The 25,560-nt window shown below is 39.3% G+C and overlaps 2 protein-coding genes and 2 long non-coding RNA genes across 37 annotated transcripts in view; 2 read left to right on the forward strand and 2 right to left on the reverse strand.

Moving 5' to 3' along the window:
• Positions 1-10,944, reverse strand: LOC147754740 (uncharacterized). Of its 3 annotated transcripts, none has more exons than XR_015316194.1 (2): positions 10,691-10,944; positions 1-925 (listed from the first exon to the last, which is right to left on the reverse strand). It is a non-coding gene; the product is annotated as an uncharacterized LOC147754740 (long non-coding RNA). The 3 variants fall into 3 exon arrangements; XR_015316195.1 differs by lacking the exon at positions 10,691-10,944 and adding an exon at positions 9,791-10,683; XR_015316193.1 differs by lacking the exon at positions 10,691-10,944 and adding an exon at positions 1,779-2,049.
• Positions 634-9,704, forward strand: LOC111253099 (uncharacterized). Of its 12 annotated transcripts, none has more exons than XM_022812026.2 (8): positions 634-941; positions 1,247-1,710; positions 2,044-2,195; positions 2,554-2,870; positions 4,656-4,789; positions 5,861-5,937; positions 6,707-7,029; positions 7,794-9,704. In XM_022812026.2, exons 1-4 carry the CDS (start codon positions 634-636, stop codon positions 2,635-2,637), a joined length of 1,008 nt encoding a protein of 335 aa, XP_022667761.1. In that variant the 3' UTR covers positions 2,638-2,870; positions 4,656-4,789; positions 5,861-5,937; positions 6,707-7,029; positions 7,794-9,704. The 12 variants fall into 12 exon arrangements, with proteins under 12 accessions (XP_022667761.1, XP_086829886.1, XP_022667760.1 ...); XM_086973760.1 differs by having other exon boundaries at positions 6,918-7,029; XM_022812025.2 differs by having other exon boundaries at positions 4,656-4,760.
• The window catches only part of LOC111252311 (monocarboxylate transporter 12-like), a 29,675-nt gene continuing 14,891 nt past the window's right edge, over positions 10,777-25,560 (forward strand). For 7 of the 21 annotated variants that reach the window (XM_022809937.2, XM_086973744.1, XM_086973742.1 and 4 more), the window contains exons 1-6: positions 17,035-17,562; positions 17,782-17,852; positions 18,370-18,519; positions 19,008-19,151; positions 21,890-22,026; positions 23,051-23,224. In XM_022809937.2, coding sequence (XP_022665672.1) covers positions 17,813-17,852; positions 18,370-18,519; positions 19,008-19,151; positions 21,890-22,026; positions 23,051-23,224 — 645 coding nt within the window. In that variant the 5' untranslated portion in view covers positions 17,035-17,562; positions 17,782-17,812. Of the gene's footprint in view, positions 10,795-12,503; positions 12,619-17,034; positions 17,563-17,781; positions 17,853-18,347; positions 19,152-20,672; positions 20,691-21,405; positions 21,494-21,889; positions 22,027-23,050; positions 23,225-25,560 lie in introns of those variants that run through there. The other 14 variants (XM_022809933.2, XM_022809934.2, XM_022809936.2 and 11 more) reach the window with 14 other exon arrangements.
• LOC147754741 (uncharacterized) lies at positions 23,342-25,401 on the reverse strand. Its single transcript, XR_015316190.1, has 2 exons — positions 24,209-25,401; positions 23,342-23,675 (listed from the first exon to the last, which is right to left on the reverse strand). It is a non-coding gene; the product is annotated as an uncharacterized LOC147754741 (long non-coding RNA).

Genomic DNA, 25,560 nt, shown 5'->3' on the forward strand with positions numbered 1-25,560 from the left:
TTCAAGATGAAAAAGTTACCTTTTATTTTCGTACTTCGTCGCATTCCGGAATTGTCCTAAGAGACTTTAATTCCGTTTATGTGACAGACATCATATCAAACTGTATTTATTGGCAAAATTGGCCTAATCTGTAAAACATTAGAAAAAACGCTGGATAAATACGGCTTGTGTTCTCAAAGAACCAAGCTGACCTGTATGTATTATAGGTGTGCCTATGTGTACAATAGTTAAGACGCCATATACGCGAAGGCAGGATATGCAAACACCAGTTTGTCTCTTTGTCAGCGTTCGGTTCTTAATAACATACATCATATAATGCTCTCTAAACATACGGTAGTAAAGAAGTTTTCAAATTCCGATAACTTCATAACTTGCCTATGGGCCACAATCCGTGGATGAAGAGAAAGAATCGAAAGAGGTCTATCAAATTAATGGAACGGTCTTTTATATAGGCAACAAACTTGTTGTTCTAACCTTGCACTTATAGGAGTGACCTATATTATTACTTTTGTTGGTGACTTTTTTAGTTATTCTATCAATCTAATACTTCGAGTCATCTCATACGAGTCGCCTCCCTGAGCGGCTGAAGTGCGCCGCCGTCGAAAGAAACCAAACACATCATCTGGACAGGGCATGTCGGAAAACTATGTCGGGGTCAACTGGGACCTTAAAAGCGATGTCGGGGACCGAGAACTTGGCCGTGAGTTACAGAAACGGTTGACTTTTGAAGAGAGCGATCGGGTCGAGGTTGATCAGCCCCGCGAACGAGGTAGCGACTCGGCTGGTCATAGTCGGTGTACACAAAGGTGGACAGCGAAGAAAACCTTAGCTGTTGGTGAAGCTGGAGCAGGACAAAGTTCATCGATTGGCAAAGCTAGAAAGTCGAAATCGCCCTCTGGTGGAAGCGGTCATCTCCCCTACAAACCTGGACAGCAGCAACCGTAAATCGGCAAAAACAAACATACATTTTTATTTATTATATTGTTAAAAAATAGTCAACGCACATATGGTTGGATTTAGTAATGATTAATTCAGTAATTTCTTGCTTATTAATTACGTTACTAACCTGCTAACGAACTTAGTTTCTTAATGGAGAAGATTGGGGCTCTCAAAATAGCTAGGTCGCCGGTCTGAGTTAATTAGTGCTGTTTACTCAATACAGGTCTAAAAGTAAATTTAAAAAGTAAAAATATACTCATTTTTTAATTAATATAACTTAATTCGAAAACTGCTTTACTCTATTTAGATTACGAGTGGCTCCGCACGACCCCTCTCTATCGTTGTCAGACCCGGGGAACCTTCATCCGAAACGACATGCCTCCACACGAGAGCATGGACCCAGCAATCATCGGAGTCGAAATCATCGAGACCCTTCTGGACGAGGCGGAGATCTTGCAAAAGGAAGCAACTCTTCCTCGCAAAATCGACACCATAAGTTCCACAGCGGATCTATAACCGTTCGCCGAAAAAGTGACTCAAATGCTACGAACAGCACCAATACGAGTGGCCGAGGCATGATGTTTCTTTCGTCAGCGTCGTCGAGCGGCAACACCAGCGTGTGGGGTCCCACTCTTCCGGCTTCGCTCAGGAATCAACATCTGGCTCACAAATGTTCCTACACAGATGGTGCCAGTGTAAGTGCTGGAAGCAGCAGCCGCTCCTCGACTGACCTTCTAGCTTCCCCGGGACCCCCTCGGGCCGGGGCACACGGTTAGTAGGACACTTTATAAAAACCGATCAATTTCCAATTTCTCAAAATAGCTGTTTCGTATACTTACCAAAATTACCAAGTGCATATACAGAGTTTGGGGATAAGCGTCAAGGTAGTTTATGTGGTCCAAACGATGTACATGTTTAATTAAAACAGCAGTTGGCGTTTTTAATAAGCAGTAGGACATTAAGTCTTCGAGTGGAAAAGCCTGTTTTTTTTTATCACGCGCCCATGTCAACTGTGTATACCACGACATAAACAACGTTTTACTGCTTAAGTATGCGATGTAGTGACACACTAGTAGAGTCGTACCACGGTTCTGTTGATTATAGGCCACGTATATTCTTACTCGGTTCCGTCGACCCCAAACGCACGAATCCGTCGCCATGGGACCACGGGCGGTAGTTCTGCGCTTTGTGCCTTTGAAGCGTTCCTTCCCTTGTGCGAGATACAGGCGGGTTTGAAAAAAGGAGAATTCTTTGAGGTAAGAGTCGACGTTCTTAACAGTGTACTTATTGGTGAAAAAAAGACGCACAATACAAGTGGTAAGCTATAACGTGCTAACCTAGTATCATGGACTGCGATAAACGTTGTGCTCTGTCTAGCACACTGTATATACAAAGCCAACTAAACTATACTGAGACGATGTACCGATGAGCCATGTCTCAGTCAGATGATTTGATTGTTCAACCACAAAAAAACGTTTGTCTACCCGAAAAGGCTCTCAGTTTTATTGTTTACACTAACATTGTACTATTACACACAAAACTTATCACAACCATGTTACTTTAAAAGTTTTAATCGTTCCCACTGTGTTATTCCTACTCTTTGCGGTGTAACAGGGAACCCTGCGCGTGAACCCACATTGTTCGGATGACTCATACATCAGTGCACCGGTAATCACTGGTAACAGCAAATTCATCTAAGCAAACGAACGCGAAAATGAGCTGAAAATCGGCAAGGTGTTACATTATCTCAACTGTCGCGTTCAACTTGCACGCTTAGCGCCAGCAGCGGCAATCACTGAAGCGGGGCTTTCGTTTGGGATTGGCGGTCTATACGACGCACTCTACTTAACCTGGAAGCTCTATCTTTCTTTGTCCTTGGTGAACTTTTGCATCGTGGATTGCCAGATCGACAAACTACTTTACACTGTTTGGTAATTAGACGCTTTGATTAACGTATTGTATTGCCAGCAGGTAGGATACTTAGTAGATTGCTGTATGTAGAATTCGTCTTTAATGTTTTCGCTTGCTGCTGCCTGCGTAACGATTTGATCGGCAATTAAAAATTTCACTCTACAAGAGCGCTATTATACTCACGGCCACTGAACTGGAAAAATCGTTTATTTTGTGGTAAAAGCGTTAAAGAATCATTCCAAACGATCTTACACAACTTCTCTTCTTTGAATTAAAACAATTGTTGATGACGAAAAGACAGTTATGGCTGTGATGTGAGACAAGCCACACGTTTTGTGCGCCTTGGCAGCGCTTCTAGTTAGGACAGATGTGTTCTATGTTATGCGTTCGCCGTCATTTAACCTGTACATGTCAGGCTTATTGAAAAAGCTGTCAGCGATACCAAAAAGTACGATGTGTCGCCAAGGGCAAGAATTATCCTCTGCAAATGTGGCGAACTGTAGCATACGTGTAACGTTCTGCTTGGAAGAACGAACGAGTTACATCGATTTGCTTTCGGACAACGGATCTTATTCAAAAAGTTAGATGCTAGATATGTATATATATATATATATATATAATTGTTTGCTCATTAGCAATTCTAAATTTGTATTTAGGTACTACAAAATTTTATCCTAATTCACCACGGGTAAACCGATATATTGGAAGTGTATTAGGCATTATGAAAAACGTAGAGGGGCCAAACGGGCGTCTAGCACACAAATCAGGTCATCACAAATCATTTGAAGAACTTTTGGATAGGAATTGGGACGAATCGATTTTGTATTTGAATGCAGCTGACTTAGTTCACTGACATGTTCCTGAATTTGCTTTCGTTCAAGAGTAGCTATTTATCTCTTGGTGCTTTTATCGTTTTTGTATTAGTTTGTCCGGGACCATTCAGCGGGTCGGAAATTCTAAATAACTTTAGTCTATTATTAATTAACAGACAAACATACACGACTACAAGCTGAGTGCCATAGTATAAAAGTAAAGATATAATTTAACGCTTACATTCAGCGCCTAGCGGCTAAATTTCCGTTTCATAAGTCTGCCGGTACCTTAGAGAGAAAACACTGGAAATAACAGTCCATTACTTATAATAAATATGGAGGCTGAAAATTATTAAAGAGGTAGTTATGCCCCGACGATTCAAACTATAGAAACAAGTTGCTGGAATTATAGGGGCTCTCAAGCCGAAAGTAGTATGGGCAATGAAATGTATGCCGGCTCAGTACGGAATTTTGCGAGGCACGTATTATGAAACCGCAAAAAAAATCGTTTCTTACGAATGAACACAGCTAAAGACAGCTTGCGCGACCGCTACTGGCAAAAACCTCGCCTGGATCACACCGTCGATATAGATAAAGCACGAGCCAGTCTTTGCGGTCGAACAAAGAACGACTAGGTCAAAAAAGGACTTTAAACAGGAGAGTAACCAATTTCGATAGGTGGCGTCGTATACTGATATTCTGTGTGTGAATACAGAGTGAAAATACCCTGCTGTTTCGAGTGTCAATATTTAAACAATGAAGATAAATACATAAGACACGGTCTTCAATTCTGCGGTTCAGTTTAAGATAGTTCAAAAGTAATCCCGGTTATTCGATCCGTTAAATAGCTCCGGACAACCTAATAAATGTGTTCAAGGGACACAGAATTACTGTGAACTGGTCGGATTTTATGTACATGATTCGTGAGTCCCCCTCTAATTTTCAAAGGCTTCGTTAAGTGTATGAGCTTCAACGTCATTTGGTCGATTGCAGGGTGTCCGCTTGCAATGGGACATCGCCCACGGAGGCTAATCCAGACGAGGACAAATTCTTGGCACCACGTCGCTAAGTAATCCCCACGTCGTATTGTGGCCTGAGGTACATCTCGTGCGAGTGCAGCTGCGCCTGTGAGATATATATATTTGTAATCAATCGTCCCAGTCATTAGTTCTGACTGCTCTTGCCTTCATGAGGAAAGTCAAAAGATATTCTTCTTTCATACACACTCCCTGATAAAATATACAAATATCATTTCTGCCTCGATTATTCTACCAAGTACATTTAGCTGCTAGTTTTTCTGCCAATAACATTGTACCTATTTCCAATTTTTCTCTATCTTTTTGCGCTTATATCAGGTCGTCTTTTCCGAATGTAAATTCTGTACTGTAGGGGGTCTTCATTCAGGCGGCTCTCACAAAGAACGAACTGCAGTTAATCGAAGAACTGGCTATTTCTCCTTTGAAAAAAGGGCTCATACACTTGATTGCTTGCGAGTTTTGGAAAAGCATACGTAATAATAATAGATATTGCTTTAATCTTCAGACTAATCATATCCGAGTTACAAATATGTCATTGATATACAAAATATCATTGTTGAGAGCAGCTGTAAATCAATATGTGTGCAACGTATCCACGACAAGCTTAGACCAGCGCTCCTTAATTCAATGTATTTTCAATTTAAGATGTGATCAGTTCGAAGTGAAAGTGACAATTCAATTCATGGCAGTAGGCAGCTGCTCTGTAAACTTATCCTTCTAAATGTTGGCGCGCACAAGCGTACTGATAGCACCATTTAGTAGGGATAGGGATAGGGCAGATCTACATTTAGTGAAAGGTAAAAATCAGCAATTAACGTCTGCGAGTGATTTCCAACAAGAACAATATCAGGTGAAAGCAGTTAAAGAACTTCCTCTATAGCTGGTGAAGTAACTGCATTCTAAGACAAATGCGGTTAAAGTTCTTTGCAAATTCTCCTTCTTGACCGGTAGGTCCGCAATGAGTAGAATATGTTCAAATTCTCTCCTTACTGAGCACCGTGACATGTAGCGTTGTTAAGGTCATCGAATTCAATACAAGACATGATACGGAAGGATAGATACGTCAGGATACGTGAAGGATAGATCATGAGGTACGTTGTTTTCCCCGATAATCGCAACTGGCATGATGTAGACGACAATGTAAACATCTGATTCTTGCAGAGATAAGCCCGAATACTCAACCAACATCATGCAAGCTTTCCAAAGGCTGTTCGAGACTATTAGCTGCAGTTACCTTGGTAAGACGATGGCGTTTATTTATTCAAACGGCTTTTTTGTTCGCGGATACATTTTGGCTTGCCACACTATATAATACAGTGCTATATATAAAAGGTGTTCCAAAAAAATACATGCACTTTTGAACTTCAGCCCTTCTATGTATAATTCACATTTAAATTATGTAAAAACTTTTTTTATGCCGCAAATGTTCAAAATGATTACTATTCTAGTTAATGCATTGCTGATAGCAGGCGGGCTAGTAATTTATAAACTTTCTCTATTGAGGTCTTCAAATCTTACAGTGTTATCGCTTTTTTGGTGCAAGCTTTATTTTTATGGTATCTCCTCAAGAAAAAAACCCATTGGTATCAGATCTAGGAACGTCGGTCCTATTCATCTTTTTCGGAAGATTCTGAGCAAAAAAAAGACTCCTACACCAAGGCGACAATGAGCAGGTGCTCTGTCCTCTTGGGAATAAGATTCTCCATTTTCACCAAAGCACTTCCGAATGCATGGTAAAACAGATTCTTACAGTAAATTCAAGTAACTGACACGAGTCACTATGCTGTCGAGGAACGATGGTCCAATAAAATTAGTGCGTGCATTTTTTAGAGCATCCTATATATATATATATATATATATATATATATATATATATATATATATATATATGACCCATCAATATATGGCGCAAGTGCTTTCTTTAAACAAAAATTTGTATAAAAATGGCTGCTCAGCCTCTATATAACAACCTTTGTCCCCTATTTTTAATTGCTACTACTCCTGTAGGTTGTGCTGTAAATTGCGTAACCAGGTTGTAATAGGTAAACTGACCGCTTGGGACCAGAAATGGTGAAGAATGCGCTTAGGTTAAAAAGGACGCACAATGGTAATTTTGACAACGGAAAGGTTAGGAAGCATCCGTTCACGAAGACATCTATCGCATAAGACAAATTGACGTGGTATCATATTCTATGCGTGTATCTTCGAACCTTGACAGTAGTTTACAACTGAGGCAGACGTAGGGTTTCGTCGGCGATAGTTGTCAAGGTAAAGAAGAGCTTCCATCACACTTGAATTGCAAAAATACGAATCGCCAGCTAGGCAAACAGGTTAGTTGCAATGCTACTTATGCTGGGCACTAGTCAATGTGGATTACACAATACACCTAGCGTAGATTTTTTTGGGAAGATGATTGGAGCTTACAGCTTGGACTAGCCCAAGTGGCTAATCTCACTCGCTTGCACTGAACACGCTATCGAATAGCCTATGTATGATGAAAATTAAAAAGTCCAAATTCGTTCTGGAGTGAGAAATCAATTTTCACTTCACTCACGAGTACAACTACCCTTGAAGGTGCCCAACACCACCGACAGGTAGATTATTTGAAAGAAGGATTGTATTCTTACATGAGCATATAAATAAGCGAGGGTGCAGCTGAAATTTCAAATAGAATTATGACGGTTCTTCTAACGCGTACTTTTTGCTTACATGACGTGGACAAACTTACGGGTTCTATTAGGTCTGCACCCTGGTAAACGCTGGTTAGTTGGTTGTATTCTTTAACGTTACACAACTCTTTTACTAGCGCAGATTTAAAATAGCAATGCACAAAACAACAAACATCTCCATCTAGCGATGGTGGAGTGACATGCCGGCGACAGTGGCCTAACGGTAGAAGCTATGCAAATCACTACCATCACAACTATTTTTCTGTCGAATTTCGGTGTTATCAAATGCTGCTAGTGGTCCGGCTGCCGATCCATTCGGCCTTACCAGTAAACCCCACAGTGCATGCAACAGACGATTACGGTATAGTAAACGAGGAATCGATGATGAGGTTGGTATAACGTCTCATTCAATTTATCTATTTCAGAATTTCCACTTCCTCCGTTCGAAAACACTCAACCATTAAATGGAATCGATGAGCGACGCGGCAAATTGAGAGACATCAACACTATGAATTGTGGCGAGCGTTGGAGAGAAAATTCTCTTAACGCCATGTGTCCATCTACAAGCATTCTGACCAAATGATCGATATTGAAGGATCCTTAAACGTTATATACTTTATAAATAGAATCGTAACGATCTTCTTCATCCGTTACTTCTTATTCGGTGGCTATAGTCTGCTCGTGTTAATCATATCATCTGTTTTTGTAGTTTTCATCTATGTTGATTGTTTCTAACAATGAGACGCATGAAAGCAGAACTACGAGGTTGAGATATAGCAAACAGGTGACATTTGAGATACGAACTGCTACCCTTCAACAACTTTTTTCTATAGCTAAAACTGTATCTGAAAAAACAAATACTTTTGCACTTGCTAACCGTATTATTACTGACGGTCATTTTTAATCAATGTAGTCATCACCGATCGCGAATTTAGGACCTAAACAATTAATAAGTCATATTTAACCGTACGCCAAACAATATTGGTAGGTGGAACCCTGTAAAGGTGTCGCTCAAATTCGCTACACACAGAACATTTCGGTGGAATTAAATTTTTGGCTGATGACAGGCCAAAAATGCAAGGCTTCGAATAAATTAACCGTTGGAGCCTATTTGGCTGAGATAATAAGAGATTGATATTTTCCACTCCGAAATCGCCGATAATCTTTGTATGAAAGACTCAGGCCATTAAAGATGATTTTTTGAGCCATTTAATTCATTTTTAAGCCCTTTAAATTTAAACTTTACTAGAAATCCTCCAACAGGCTTCATGAAAGTCTTCCTTGGATTGATCTATAATATAGAGTATCGATTTCGGGTGAAAAGGAGATTTTTAATCCTAGTGGAAGTTTACTTAGCTTAAATAATAGCTGACCTTGGTCTAAATCTAAAAAAAAAAGGTCCATAATGTTTTTTGCCTTGATAAGTACGATTTGTTCCAAAAAGAAGTAGCTTTCTTCCTTTACCAAGAATAACGAGTAAACGCATCCCTGCTTCGACGAACCGCCCGCCAAAGTTTGTCTGAATTTAAATGTTCTATTTACTATACTGTTATCGGCCAGAACAATATTGACATCTGTAAGCATCTTTGCAGCTTATATATGCGCCTATATTGTTGGTTGTAGTGCCATGGTTAACGCATTTTGTGAGAAGAGAAAAGGAAAAGGAAAGTCATAATAGACAGAGTTACGCCAACTGATATGATACCCACTCCACAATGATCGTAGCTCGGCGATGGGCCACTGCACTATACGATTTCCGAGAAAAAAATCAATAACCAACTAATGCATCATTCATTTCGGGTAATTCGATTTATTCCGGGTAATCAATGATGTATGAGGAGTATTTTATCCTGTAAAGCTAACTGTTAGCACGAAAAGCAATAAATACTATTATGAGTGAACATGTACATACATAGTAAAAATAGTCACAGATGTGAACGTTGTCCAATTTCACACAATCAACAGGTGAATGAAGGCAATTAGTTTGTAACAATAAAAATAAACCAAAAAATAACAAAAAACAGCAATACAAACCTATATAATTTGCGCTCAAATATATAAAGTCTGGTAATAAAATAAATGGTAAATGGATCGTAAATACGAGGAAAAGTGTCACCGCTCTGATGGTACATGTGATAAATAACAGTACATGATCAAGAAAAGAGCTTATTATTAAAACGTTCGTTTCTGATGGAAATAACTTTAGTGTAAACAAATAATTCTGGCTAACTGTATTGGATAGAGTGTGCACTGTGCTATACTGTATATATGAGTATGTCCGGACTGAATATTGGAGGTAATTTTTAATAAAGAAAACCTATTACTTTGCACTCTGCCGGCTTTTTGTCTTAAATTTTTCTAAAATTACTGATAAGTGATATTGTTTATTATTTGAAGGATTTATAGGAATACATTAACGTACATTGCATGGAAATTCAAGTCTACTACTCCAATGATCACCGAACAGCAGTCCCGACCAAATGAATGACTCTCTTTAATTCTCCAAAAGGCGAGCGCACTGAAGATCGCGTTAGAATCACTTCAATATATGACTCATTCAATGAGATCTTAGTTATTACAGAAGCTGTAAGATCCTCGTTAGGCATTAGACAAGACAATTGTTGACCCGGCCGCCCAGTTTATCTCATTTTCTCTTCTTTGCCTCTCAGGATCCTTTTTTGAGGATCACCTTCCAGACACCTGCGCTCCTCCTGTTCCACCTTTCCTTAGTCTTTATCATTCACGAAAGAATGTTTATGTGTCCACTTGTGGTAATTGCAGGTGTGCGGTCCTTTTTTGAGCTGCGGCATTTTTCAATAATCTAAGCCACATCGTTCGTATGCTCCGAGTTGCATAAGATATAGGCGTTGACAAACATTTCAATAACCTGCACTGTATTTATGTTTGAAATCATCGATGTATAGGGAGAAGCTCGTACGATATTTTCCTGAAGAGTCTGTCCTACAAATTGGCCAAGTTCGAAATCAGTATTCTTAATCCACTCAGCCTTTATATACCTCCTATAATATGGAATTCGGGTAATCCAGTTCCTGCTTTCTTTGTTTATAATAAATTTTCTTGCTAGGATTTCATTTCTCATTCAGTGCTCTTGCCTCGTCCGTATGCCGGGAGATCGCATGGTATTATTTTTCTAATTACCAGTATTGTTTCCGTTGAAGTCATTCTGCAAGCCTTGGCCGCTAAAATGGCGGCTGCTCCCTGTGTCGAAGGGAGGGCAGGTCTGTTCTTCTTTGGCGCTAGGGCTAATGCGCGGGATAGGTATAAAGCACAGTAGATTTTTCTTCTTATAGTAAACACTTACCTGGCGTGTTCTTTAGCTCCTCCGACTCTCGAAAGAATTTTGAAGCGAATTTAACGCTTATCTGATGGGCCTTTACTTCCTTATATCCAACGTGCGTCGAGCCAGTAAGTCTTGTGTCTAAAATGAGTCCCAAATGTTGCTCTTTGTCCTGTATATGTATATGGATGCCTCTTACAGCATGAGTTCCTTCCTAACTTTTTTCATGTCTGGTACGAAGAGCGTCTCGCCCTTATGCGGAAATAATGGAGAAGGAGGCCCTTGCTAAGGTGGAGTTTCATCATTTATTAATTTACTTAGGTACGGGCCTCATCTGCTCTCTTTTCCAAAAAAGATCTTTGTTATGCGCAATAACAATCAGCATCAGATCGTTAGCATGCGTTACCATTTAGGAAAATCAGACAGCTGTATCACTCCATTACAGTTTAGATTCTACAGTGTTCGTACGAAAACTGAGCCTTGCAGAATCCCAGCAGCAACTAGCCGATACTGCCCTCCCGTTTTTAATGACCTTTCTTCCAAATAGAACAATAGCATTGGGCACACGTAAGGTAAAACGCCATTACATGCCAATGTCTTCATGACTACTTTCCAGCTATCGTGTTAAAAGCGTTCTTGACGTCTCCGAGTACAAAAAGGATAAAATTCATTATGTTCCGAGGATAGAATTCCTTATGTCTTGCATGTTTGCCACATCCTGAATTGAAATGTTTATACTTCCGTTCCTGGATCCCCCATTTCTGAAATTATAATAAAAGTTTGACAATGCCTACTTTTGTTGAACTTCTTCCGATGGTCTTTCCACCAGGATGACTTTTATTACTTATACAAACATATCGGAACCACCCAGTTTGGCGATCAGAATTCGCTCCGGCTTTTGTCAGATTTAGAAAATTTCTGATTTCCCAGACGCTAAGAGTTTGAGCGCGCCCGGAAGCACGCCGTCAAATTCTGGTGCCTTCTCTGGCGCTAATCTTTTTATTGCTTTCTCTGCCTTTCCTATAGTGACTTTTGTCTTTGTTAATGACGTTATACGCGTCTCTGTTTTCAGGCGTCTTGCGTCAGAAACAGCGATTGGACTGCCTCCCTTATGGCGTCAGGTGGTAGTTTAGGGAATCACATTTTTAGCTCATTCATCACAATATGGCACCAAAGCTTACACGTATCGACTTGTATTACTTTTCTTGGCTTTTCCTTTGCTTTCCTGATTTGCTTATATTCAATTTTGCCATTCTAAGTTTTTTTTGCTTTTGTTTTATTTTCCTTTTTTGAATGGACTTAGCAGTTCTTTTTATCTTCGCTCTTCTGACCCCTTTTTGTTCTTTTATGGCTAGGCCTTCTCGAATCAATTTTTCTACACGCCTCCGAAAGAATGTTTCTTAAATGTGGTTCTTCGTTAGCCTTGTCACCTTAACTACAGCTACTGTTAATGTCTAACCCAAATGTTAAACGGTTTAGCTTTTTCATGTCAAATGCTAATTGCTACCAAATCCCTCTTTGAGACGGTGAGTTTCTTGCAAGTTGCACGTCTACAAGGAGCATAATGTATGTGCGATAACTTAATTTATTCAATTATCTCTCACCTTCCGATCCATCACGTAGGCAAAAGGCTTGTTTTTTGATTTGGGGAGGTCTATGAATAATTTCGATATTCTCAAAAGGTTTCGAAACTTATTCTTGAAAAACCTAGTGTGGCGCTGTTGTCGATCGTTGTGAGACTGCGGTCTGCCACCTAGTCGTTAGAGTTTGGCCCCCGCAGCGGTGCGAGTATTTGTGACGCCGCAGTCTATTTGTGTCTCTCCGTTTTTCATAAACTGCAGTTAGATCGCTTCGCTTTGCAACTGCCAACGAGAAGATGAGAGCTGCCGCAGTTATAGCAATGTCCCCGGCCACTGCTCTGTTCTCCTTGCAGTTCTGTGCCCTGTGGTTCGGTTTGTGAAATTTAAAACAGCAGATCATCCGAATATTTTTTTTTTGTTTTCATGTGCTGATTCTAGTTTGATGGTCGTCCTAAGCACCGTTGTCATGTTGGCAGGGACCATGACTAAAGAATACCAGTCCGTTTTCCTAAATCTATGCTTCAAGGCTGTAATTTCTGTGTCGTCTTATAGTTTGAGCATTGTCTTTATCAACTCCTTTATGTTTTGTTTTGTCACAGAATAACTGTTTATCGGCTTGGAGTGAGATCAGCGATCTATTTGCATTCCAGTTACCTTACGAATGATATTAGTAAGGGTCCTGCACTCCTCATTTTTAACTAGCAAGGTTAAGCCCCTTTTTTGGTACACGTAACATTCGTGATTTTCTCACGCCTCTTGTGATTCTGCTTTAAACACGAGAGATCTTATCTTAAGTATGACCAACTACGCCCCAAGTCGTAGCATACAAGATTACGAACTTTTTGCAGATCATTTAAAATTATCATATTCTGATTTTAATCACCAGAAGCTTTATGAAAAAAGTCCAATAAATTTGCTCTTCTAAACATTGCACTTAAGGACAACAATATTGTAAATTTAATTCCACGAAAGCTCAATGTGCTAGGGGCTTATTGTCTATGTTATAGATTATTAAAAGAAAAATTAATCATTGTTTTTGGTTTTCAATTTGTACTAATTGCTCACACGTTTTGTGCTAATGTTTGACATAATATGCCCGGCATAATTTATTTACTAATCACATATTGTGTCCTTGGTGTTATACCGTCGTTAACATATTCTGCAACACAACAACGAAGCTGATCGAATAATTAGTATTTAAAGCTTAAATGTGAATGATGGTTGTTAAAATTAATTCAAAATATATTATTTCTTATAATTAGACTTAAATTATAGAATTTTCTATGAGGCTAAGAGAACCCAAAGCTCTTATACAGGCTTATGCATTAATCAGTATACAACATTTTATGATTTGTATCTGGTTTTAATACCGGTCTACTATAATGCAAGCGAGCATTATTTATAAAAATTATCGTAGAGCAGAGTATTTTGTCATAGCTCGTGTAGAGACACGAGTGAGGACTTTATAAGGGATAACACGCCAAGATAGAGTATAGCTCAACATGTTTTTATTTGTGAGACCTCAAAACTTACAGAGACACAACTGTGAATCGGCTCGAATCTTATGTATGCGTTGAATGAACAGACACTCCGATGTAAATGTCTGCGTTTTTATAGGCGCACTTCTATGGGAATCCGAAACGTAAGCCTTGATATGACCATCAACAACGGTTTTTGCGCTGTTACTTCTCTGCATGGCCGCTGTTAACGATACAACTCACGCGTAGTTATAGGCAGTGGCTGGCTAAGACGCGATCAAGACGGTTTACCTTTCCTTTCTAATCTTTTTCGTTGAGACAATGTGCGCGAAATAGGAAGACTTGTTCTGGATCCTCATATCTATGTTGCGCTACTGGCAGCAGCTCAATCTTAAATGAGCCTTTTTAAAGGAAGAGAGACAATTTGGTACATGATGGCACTTGTATTTACTGCGTTTCTTTGATATGACCACCCTCGAAACGAGGCAGGGTAATTCACCGTAAGAATACGTAAATTGGGAAGGTCATTTTTTTCTATATCGTAGTTCATGCTTCCATACGCCGCATGCCCCTACTCTCGTGTTAGCTAGTACTACCGTCAGCATATTTATTGTGCAGCGTGATTCTATCCACTTAGCAATATTAAGCAGCCTGTAATGCCTTCATAAATTTCGTAAAGCGATCACAAGCACATATTGTCATGAGGTATATGCGAGCACATATACAAAGCGTACAAACTAACGTAAGAGCGACCCAAAAATCCTTACTTACTGATTGCCCAATTTGTTCTAGCCTTATGGGTTTTGTTGAGTTTATTGCAATTTCATTTCATGATAGATTATGACCAAAAATATATACTACAATAGATGTTGAACAAAAATTAATGCTTGAAACTTGCAGATGGTTATTTAATTGTTCGACCATTGTTTTTGGATCGCAACCAATGCTTCCTGCATCTAATGGCAGGTATCTTCCTTTTAATGTGAATATACCTTTTTTCCCCCATAATACATATGTGAAGCAAGTATGACCAAATGTATTACAGAGAAATCGCAGCCCGTTTTCAAGCTATTTTCCATAAACTAATAAAACAAACACATTTATTGTCAGAGTAATAGAAAATTCGACTGAGCCCGTTTTGAAGATTCGACTGAAGCTTTTTGATTTTTTTTGACACGTGACAAGGTGTTTCAATGTGCTCTGATAGTTGATATTCGTCATTGAAACGTGCTCTATGTTATTAGGATTTTCTGTATATTTTACCTATTATAATGTAGAAACTTTAATTATATAATAGAGTAGAGAGTTTATAATATAATAAAAATATAATAATGAATATAAATTGATTGGATGCATATTGCTAGTGCAGAGCAGATGAAAAAACGCTAGGACGCATTTATATATAATGATCGAAAATGAACCGTGTAGTGGTGTATACTGATGTTGCTATGGCAGGTATATACAAGCTAAATAGTTAGCCATCGGGACAATCGGGACTGAGACATTCGTCAGGTAATAATATATTAGCCTTGAAAAATACCCACTACTAGTCAGATCGTTCTGGTTTACGACGCAGGCCATCTTCTTAATAGTTTGATGCTTCATCGAAAATGTAACTTTGTAGTAATGCACTGATTAACTAAGTAATGGTGATGAAGTATGGTCGATATTGTTGTTAGGATCGTATGACAGTCAATTGTACATTCGGACGGCAACTTACCTCAGAGATCGGTACTAATCTCAGCCTCTCTATCCAGCTAAGAACACTCTGAGAAGAACTCGTGTTTGAGTGTGTTAAATGACTCATACGAAAACGCACTGCAAAAGATATAGTGCTTAAAAACGTTTTAGGCAGTCGAACAGCTTTCTGTGAATATTTACACATACAAGCTTGATACCTCTCATTCTGTGCAGAAAATACCGCATATTTAGGATTGCGGGGGATCATCCTGTTACGTGAACTTCTCGTGGCTATAGCAACGTTATAATGGCGTAACATACTCAAAAAGCGTTCATTATTATTAAACGTAGTAAACAAAAATATCATGAAACAATAATAGTACAGTTCGTATAGGCAAAAAAATGCTGTTCGTACGCACCTGCGTAGTCGTTCTCTTGGTTGTTTGGTTGCTATACCTAAAATCGTTCAAGTTACCACTGGCCTACATCTGGTTTCTTTTAAGAACAGCATAGAGCGGCAATTAAGGCCACTATTGAAAGATCATTAAGACCTTCAAGAATCCTAAAAGATATATTAGAAAATACCTAAGAAAATATTTAAGAAAGCAAAATAATCCATCGTTTAACATTCTTCCTCTTTATCAATTGCATATCTAGGAGAATGCTCAAAATATTACACTTTTGCCAAGTGAGCACTCTGAGAACCGTCGCGGTTACCGCAGATGCTTTCAGATGTCCGCCATTACAATAGTGGTATTACTCTTTTTTTGCTTTTGCTCTAAGCGGACATAGATTTTTGGTCTTTGGACGACCATCGGCTTCATGTATTTCACAACCTTCTATCGAATCATTTACACTTATGTTGGACGACATGGTGTACGCGCACTGTCTCGTGACCACGGGTAGAGCGAGTGTCTGTTTTCATATAATAATATCGTACGTTCAACTATAATAAAAAACGAACGACTTAGCTGAGCGTCCTGGTCGAACAAAACTACGCCAATGGATAAACTCGTAATTATCGATAGCTAACGTGTTCGTGTAAGAAATACGGGATCTCCTCATCTACGTATCGACTAGTTAGCTTTTACGTATGACTTGTAAGAGTCAACGAGAGCTGACGTTTCTTCAGACTTTCAACAGAGTACAAAGTTCCAGTAGTTACGTTAAGGCAACCGCAGACCTCGAGGACTGCGTGTATATACGAACATCGATAGTAACGGATTACGCATTACGTGTATAGCGAAGCTTTTAGTACCTGGATATCGTTTTTGGCCAAGCTGTACTCTTTTATTTTGCATAAGCTTCCTTTTAACCAGTCGATGTTTACATGTACTCAAGCCAAGTGGCAAAGGGAAACTAAAGTCAACTCGATACTCGGTGGATTCTTAAACAGAGCTCACTATAGGTCTTAGCTCATTAACGTTGTAGAACTGCTATAACACGGGTATTTTACTGCTGATGCTCAACATCACTCTTCACCTCGTTTAAAGAAATCAACTCACGTAACAGCGCTAAAGGATCGCCGGGCAAGGGGAGAAAAGGGATCGTCTGCTTTTGCATAACGAGGCGTTTTCAGGCAGCAAAAATATCCCGCAAACATAGCCGGTCTTCCACGGGGTCGGTTCGTTGGGCCATTCTTGCGCTTTAAGATTCTACTCGTGCTTTTCGCACTTTCAGTACCATCTTGATCGTAGTTAACAATCTTTTGATCAGATATACAATAGAGGAGGGTACACGTGGTTACACTTAGTTGCTTTCCTAGGAGCTGCGTCCATATAATGGCCACCACTTTTTAGTATAAAGGAGATTTTTCTTATGCGTAACGATAGCAAGAATACGAAGCAAAATTTCTTCTAAAATTGAATTTCGAGTACGAATTCCAGGACCTGTCAGAACAACGGCTTATCTGACAAAAAAACACGTAATTTTTGTGTTGCGCTGTTAATTTCGACAACGCTAAAGGTTAATCCTAATCTGAAATTGATTTTACGAAACGATAGCAAAGGACCTGTCATAAGCTGATTGAGGTTTACTGATTGAAGAAGTTTGTGTCTTCATATGTGCAGTTACTCACATTTCAAGAAACGGTGGAAAACAGGACAAGGAGTTTGGTGGGAAAGATGGTAGTAGTCTCCTAGAAATATAAATCCTACAGGTAAGATATGAAAACACCTGACAGACGATTTACACGAAAGCTATTCTATGAATATCGATGTTTCGTTCCACAAATAACATTTCAGTTCCCACCAAAATACTGAGCAATAATGTAACTGTGGAATTTCACGATTTATTCTGGTTCTCGTCGACGCTTCTCAAAGTGACTCTCACTTCTCATGTATTCAACGACGATTGAGACGATCCTTCTTTGTTTCAGATCATACCTTACCCTCTTACTGAGCAGTGCAATGGGTATAAAAATTGACAGCCGTCAGAGTTGGATCGTAGGTACGTGAAAGCATATGTTTTGTGTTAGAGGTATTATGTATAGTTCGTCTTTACTGGATTCAATTTTAAAATCTTCGGTTGATATCCGGTTAGTCTATCTATCTACTTTTTTTCTTCATTTGATGACCTATAGCTAAACTGGTCGTCGGACCAGATTAAGTTACTTTTTGGAAATTATGATTATGATTAGAGTTTCATAACGGGCCGTTGGTTCTGCGCTGTTCAACAGTTTAGCTATAGTAGACAGTCTGTTCATATATCGGCGATAGTTTATTTCTTGGCTGTGAGCGCTAGCAGAAAGAGTTAGTTGTATATACAGGATCTGGAAGGAAATTAGGAAGAAGACTTTCGTGTCATTCACTGCTACTTTTAAGATTACGACCGAGGAATTGCAATACATGTCTTCATCTGATCTGTAGGCTTAGCTTGTTTTTATTAGTTCTGATTAAGTAAATGGTTATGTTTATACCAGAAAAAGTATCACATTCAAAATAGGTCACTTGGTGTTTGATATTAGCATTAGCCACTTCCCTGCTGATGTCGTGTAGTGTCTGGACTTTCCGATGTGCGGGCCTAATTTACGTTGCACTTATTGACCAGTTAGGCGTGAGTGCCGAAAATGCGTCGTGGCCGATCGTCATCTTTTGCGCTGCGTCATCTGTTTTGGGTAGGTATTTGTGCATATAAATTGTCTCGCACTACCGAATGAAGTCCGATTCGTTCTTATGGTCAATCTAAGACTAAATAAATAGAAGCGGTCGTTTGCTTCGATGGGTACACCTGACCATAAGGCAAACCGCAACTCTGTTTGAAGCCAAGTTCAAATATCATATTTGTCTTATAATTTGGACTAAAATTGCTAGATGTTTTGCAAAAATATTCTTTAATTATTCTTTCTCTTTTCAAAGCTCAAAAGTTTACAAACCAGGTTGGAACCCTATACGAAGATGTTGACAAACTAGAAGAAGATCAAATTGAATTTACTAAGAATTTTTGTATTCGTTAGCTTTTCTAAAGGATCATAACAGCGATCGTAATCAGCCGTTTTTATTAATCATCGAAACATCCAGAAGTGAGTACACTGCGTGAAGCTCTTAACTTGTTGATAAACAATAACTTCTGTGAACTTTATTTTCGCTTTTGGTAATTTCTCAGGTCCAGCGGTCGGTGCCGCTAGTATGTATGTATCAATCCCCACCTTATTCATATTTTCCTCGTGCTCAGGTACACTATCAGTCGTGCTGGCCAGTTATGCTCGAAACATTTGGGAAATCACGCTGACGCTTGGTCTTATGCAAGGTTGGTTTATGGTTTATCTAATTGCCCTCTAAACTAACCCTTTGAATTTTACAACAAAAGCTGACAAGCATGAAAACAAAGTCATGCACCGTACAAATGCTAGGTGCTTTTGGAAAACGACGGTAGTACATTACGGACGAGTTCACGTATATGAAAAAAAGAACGTAGGTAAATCCGTGATTGTATTATGAATAGTCATTGTCGATTACGTTGGAAAATTTTTCCAGCTTAATCAGCAAATATGTATTCTAGAGAAACTGGGACAAAATTAATATTGTTTGGTTACTTGTATCTAAATTAAATAATTTCGGTGTAATTGTAGTTTGTTCAGATCAGTTTACGGTTTCGATACGGGACACCTAAATAACTTTCCGCTAGTTTCCATAAGTAAGGCGATCAAATAAAGTGCGTACAACTCAATTATTAGGATATTACATAAACTAAACGGAAGATTCAAAAGAATACACAAGGCAAAAACATCTTTATTTTACGAAAACGCCGAACACGTATAGCTGAAATCGTTAGTGGCACTCTGGAAAAACTTGAGTACATAAGTTTCAGAGTTTTCATCGGTAGATTATTGCGCTAATTTTTTTTTATTGATAAACTGAGTACACGGAGTATTCGGTTCTTTTTAACAGTGAATTTAGAATAACTGATATTTTAGTAGACTTACTGAATACGCAAAGTAATCTGCTGCTTTTTTTTCCCAGGAATAGATTTATAATTTGCTGATGGTTTACATACATACAGTCGATCACCTAGGGGCACGGATGAATTACGGACAAAGTTTTTAAATTAATCGCGCCACCATTAGAGAGCAGACGTACAGGAATTTTCACACGCAAAAAAAACACAGTTTTTTTTTGTCGGTACCTTCTTTTTTTACACTATGCTGCCAGATATGCGAATGCATAGCAGTCGCGTGCACTAATCTTTTAATTCTCTCGTGTCCTCGTTGCGGCGCCGTCCAACTGGCTCCCTTCCTACCGGTCGCGCGCCGTCGTCGCAGTTTTTTTAAAAGTCCTGGCGCCCCCACACCTTCGTCCATCGTCGCACGGGCCAGACGCTTATCCTTCTTGAAGCCTTCAGGGTTCCGTCGACTTCGTATATCACTGTTTGCCTGCCCTACGGCACACAGGCGTGTGCCGTCTTCTAGTTTATTTTTTTCTTCTTTTTTATTCTTAACATAGCCCATTACGGCTGAGTCTTCCGCTCTTAGCTTCAGCGCAAGACCACATAGGCCACAGCCTGACGCCATTTCCGGTACTACCGCTTGTCCCGAAGGAGGCTGACTGGTCTAACCGGACTTCTTGCGGTGATCAGACTCGCGATTTCAACACTCTCGGTCTCGTGCCACATCCTTTGAAGTTGGACGACAGTCGGACGGACGGATCATATCCGTCCCCGAGTCTCGTGGTTTGGTCACCTTCATAAGCCTGGTCGGATGCGAGCTTCGCTGCTGCCACAATATTCTGAAAGCCTAGGCGTTAATCGAAGACTGCCAATAGGTTTTCTAGTGGCTAGGGCTTTTATATGGTAAAATATTTTTCGTATTTTACGTTCGTTATTTAAACTGGTAGGCATTACTTGATGGATCTAGCTCGCGAGATGAAACGAAGTTTGTCTACGCCCGTATTCGTATCTAGACCGTCATATACCCCTAAATTTCGCGGACAATACGCTGTCCGTTGCGCTATTGCTTTTATACCCCGACGGTGTCCAATTTAGCTGCTGTTCATCGCTCCTTCTCGACCGTTATACATATAGGACGAAAAATTTAAATCTCGAATAAAATAGAGTTTTTTTTACCATAATACCGAAATTCTGATTTTATCATAAGGTCAAACTGTCAAAATTTCGCGCGGAACCACACATCTGGTAAATGACTTTCTCGGCTTTGCTGTGATATTTACGTTCTTTTGACTAAAATTTAAATTAAGGTTTGGGGGTAATGGTAGCTGAATCTCAGTGATACAGTATCTACTTTTTTCTTTCAAGGCTTGAGTGGTCATAGGCTTGTTAACATATTTTTTTTAACTTCACAAGCCTCACAGATAAAAACTCCGAAGGTGTTAAATCGGAAGCCAATCGTCCAAACGGTAAGTTACATGACCAAGGAACTTCCTTTGCGATAACGCTATTGTTTCACGTGAAGTACAGCAGAAGGAACCGTTTTGTGGGGACCACTTGTGTCGAGATAAAAAAAAAATATTGATTGTTTGTGTATTTCCTGCGGCTTCGGAAAAAATAGCCGAATAATGTCTTCAGCACGAAATCAAGAACAAATATTGATACGTTTGGGACCCGCGATATTGTCATGAAACGCACGCACATTTTCGGTAATCCAAAAGCCATAATTTAGTTTATTTACAAAACCATAAGAATAAAAATTGACTTTATCGTTGAAGATAATTTTATTAAGAAATTCGCTATTAATTTGTTATTGTTCAGTTACAACATGAACAACTCTCTTCGCTGTGCCTTGAGCTATTGCATGGTAAAAAGTGCACGTAATTTGTGCGTACTTTTACCATGTAAAGTTAAACTTACGCTTTTACTGAAAATATGTTTACTAATAAGAAGAGTATCGGTCCATTTTAATAATGACGAACTATATATGGAATACTTATTTAGCATAAATGATGGCATAGAAGAATATATATATATATATATATATATATATATATATATATATATAGAAAAGAAGTAAATACCTCAATGTTTAATTATTGCAGGAGTATGCTCGGCTTTTCCGTTGACATTAGGTAGCGTCCTCGTGACCCGTTATTTTGATCGCTATCAAACGACTGCCATTGGAGTGTTTCTATCTGGACCTGCTATTGTCTCAATGGCGTTAACTCTAGTAATGCAAGTAAGCAGAGTTGTACTGTCACTGAGATCACCCATTAGGCTTTTGAGAACGAAATTTTATAATACTTACGTTCTTTAGACATAAAGAAATATACATGCAGCTGTTTTTCCTGTTATTAATATCCGAGCATTTTGCACTTGTAGCTATGCGGGAGGTTCTGTACCCATTGATCTCTTATCCTCATTGATAACGAAAGAATCGGATATACTGCTGGGATCATCCTGGTTATGGCAAAGCTATCTTCTGGCGTCAGTCTCGAAGAAGCCATTGTTGGAGGTGAACTATATCCTAGAACGTTCACAAACATTGTGTCGCTGCCGTAAATGCGTCTTATACTCATGCATCAGCTCGTAAACAGATACGTTGCAGCATTATGAAGAAGTGTCTTCGATCTATGTAGCAGATTTTTCCAGACTTTGAAACGCAACTACTCGCTTTAGTGTAGTTATTATTTTACCCTTTCAGTTCAAACCGAATTATAAATCTATTAATGGAGAAGAATTGGATTGATTACTTGCACAAATTTGTGAATATCAATGTAAACTATATCCTTCCGTGTAGATGCCTACTCGGGGCAATGATTTATGTCCGGACTGAAAAACTGTGCCAGTCGCGATGAAAATAATCTTAAGAGAAATTGTGGCCATTGCTTTCCGCAATGGGTACAAGACGATTTTATTTGACAAGTGGTAGAGGGATACCGACTTTTTGCTCTGAAATTAAGTGGTGGTAGTGTAATTCCCGGATCACCAAGACGATGGTCATGCAACAGGATAACGGACCCGTTCATATCTCCGACCTCACGAATATAAGATTTAGAGTATTCAATTTGCTTGAAGGCATGGCCCTCATTAGCGAACTTTTATTTAGAAATATTTCTCATTTTTTAAAACGAATAAACAAAGAAAATCAAGCGGATTTAGCCTGTGTAAAGCCACACTGTTTTGAAACGTTTTTAATGCAAAAGACGCATTTTCAATTGCCGCTAACAACTATAACAGCTCTTCCTGATTGCATATTTCAGGCAATTTTAGACGAATTTGGTTTGCAATGGAGTCTTTTATTGCTATCTGGTCTCACTGCTCAATCTATCCCTGCCGCATTACTAATCAAAACAATTGGACCCCCAGAAGAACAAACAGACCAAACGCAGAGGGGCACGATAACCAAAAAGCCGGTACACCTACCAATGTCAAAGGCAAGTGCGTTATTCGAACGTATATGTCTCACCAAGCTATAGAAGATTTGTGGCAAGGTAGGAGCGATCTCATGATAGCAGGGCGGCCATTTGATCGCGAACAACTTCAAAATGATGTAAACAAGCAATGACTGAATGTAGTCACGCAAATTCATTTTTATTAGAAACTTTTATACAGATTTCACCTAAATACAACTGGAAGTGGGTTCCGTTGTCTTTCTTCATAACAGATATCCTTTTGACCCAGTTGTTGGCCATTCCTTCGCGAACCCATGACCCTAATAGGGAGACGGACTTTTGTCAGGTTCACACACTGTCCGTAGATCTATTATCCAATCTGTAGTTTCCATATCCACAGCTTTCGTTAGATTAGAGCGTCTACTGCGAGCTTCACCCCGTGCTTATGTGCCAATTCCATCCACAACCGCTGAGAACTTACCAAATATTTACACTGAAATGAAATTAATTTTTCAAGATGCTTAAAATACTTAAAACATTGGATTTAGGGCTAATTTACGATGAAGTTCTAGCGAATCACCAACAATCAGACTCCGCGACCACTTTAAAATGTCGATTTTGAATCGAACAGGCAGACCATCATATTAGCACACGCTTTTAGTATAGCACGTTATAGATAATATAGATATCGTTGGTTTATTCGGTACGAAAACTATGCGCTTTTTCAAGTTTTCAAGTTCAAATTGAGTTCAACATAATGATTCTTAAGATCAGCATCTTAGAGTTGGGAACGAATGCGAGCATTTTGTTTTTCGAACAATGACAATATAGGAGGAAAATGGATTCTCGACGAACATTTCTAACATAATCATTCTAAGAATTGTTTCGGTATACCTTCTATCATACATTGTTGTTTCCCACGTAAAGGTTCAGAGACATTTTGTTATCATTAGAGTGATTTCAGACAGACGAAGATATATGCTTATTTTTTTTAAAAGGAACTGCATAAAAGAACTGGAGACTTACCTAAAGTATAATATAACTTAATGTCTTAAGGTCATCAAGTCATTCGGGTATGCAGTGGTTGTTACTGGTCGGTCAAGCTGTCCAGCGAAGATACATTGAGGAACTAAGCGGCCTGATGGAAAGTATGTGGGCTCACTCTGTGCAGATGTTTCCGCGTAGACTTATTCCTTGGTCCGATACTGGTTCGGCCTCTGTTTCCACAAACTTATCTTTCCTAAATTTTTTTTCGTAATTATCTTCGGCAGTCTAGGTCGGCACTTTGGATCTTCTTAGAATAAAAAAGTACTTGCAACAAGGGAAGCAAGCTGATCTTGCGCACTAAAAACTCCATTACCTGCTTTAGGTTATATGCTTTTACTGAATTTAACTAATCGGACACCTTGGCACGATTCCGTATGATATCTATTCATACGCTGCTACGGGATCTATTCTTGGAGTCACATAAATGGGTCGCGGCTGTTAGGTAGGTCGGTAGGTGTTTTAAAGGTGCCGTATTCGACACGGCCTTTATGTACCTTTATTTGGCATGGAAGGAGATGAACAATCATAGGTAAGGGAACTTATCGACGTAAATCAGGAGCACCTGTTAGGTAAAAAGTGTTACTTTTAACAACTTTACCCCTTCTGCGTAAATCTAATCTCCTCCGTCTTGGCAAGATTGGCTGTCAGCCCTAGATTGGTAACACTTACTAAGCTCCCACAACGCTTGCGTATTGGAACACCAACACGAGATTTTTGTAGTCCAGAATTCTTTCAGGGAGAACCTTGAGCAAAGCCGAGCATAGGGGAAGCCTCAGGTTGCCACTTTGTGAGATGTCTGTAATCGCTGAGACGGCAGCGAGCTTTGCTACTCCGTCGTAAATGACTGCCACTTGTAGGCTCTCTATATTAAAGGGAACTTCTACAGCCGTTAGAAAAACTAAGGCTATATATCTTAGTACGATATCGAAGGCAACCTTAAGGCCAATGAACACAGCATATAAATGCTATTCCTCAATCTGTAATCTTCGATTCCCGTCCTACACGAATCCAGACGCCGTTGCTTAGGAACGCCACTTTTTGAACTCTTGTTGCCTTTTAGAAATGGTGTTCGTTTCTTTAAAAAGGTGCCCAGCTCCTTGACTTTTCGGGTAAAATAGCAGCCTGCAGCAGACGCTGTTCTTTGGATTTCTTAGCCACAAAGAGGATCGCATTGGGCCTTTCTTTATTTTCGAAACAACTAAAAGGGTGGCACCTGTCCAGAACGCATACATTCGTCACACACCAACAGAAAACAGGGCGTTAAAACAAGGCCGTCTTTAAGATGTTCACTTCAAACAGCGTCCGATTTAAGAGCTCTCAGTGTTGCGCTT

This window comes from Varroa destructor, unplaced genomic scaffold (genome assembly GCF_002443255.2).
Source record: "Varroa destructor unplaced genomic scaffold, Vdes_3.0 BEIS01000006.1, whole genome shotgun sequence".
NCBI classification, from domain to species: domain Eukaryota; kingdom Metazoa; phylum Arthropoda; class Arachnida; order Mesostigmata; family Varroidae; genus Varroa; species Varroa destructor.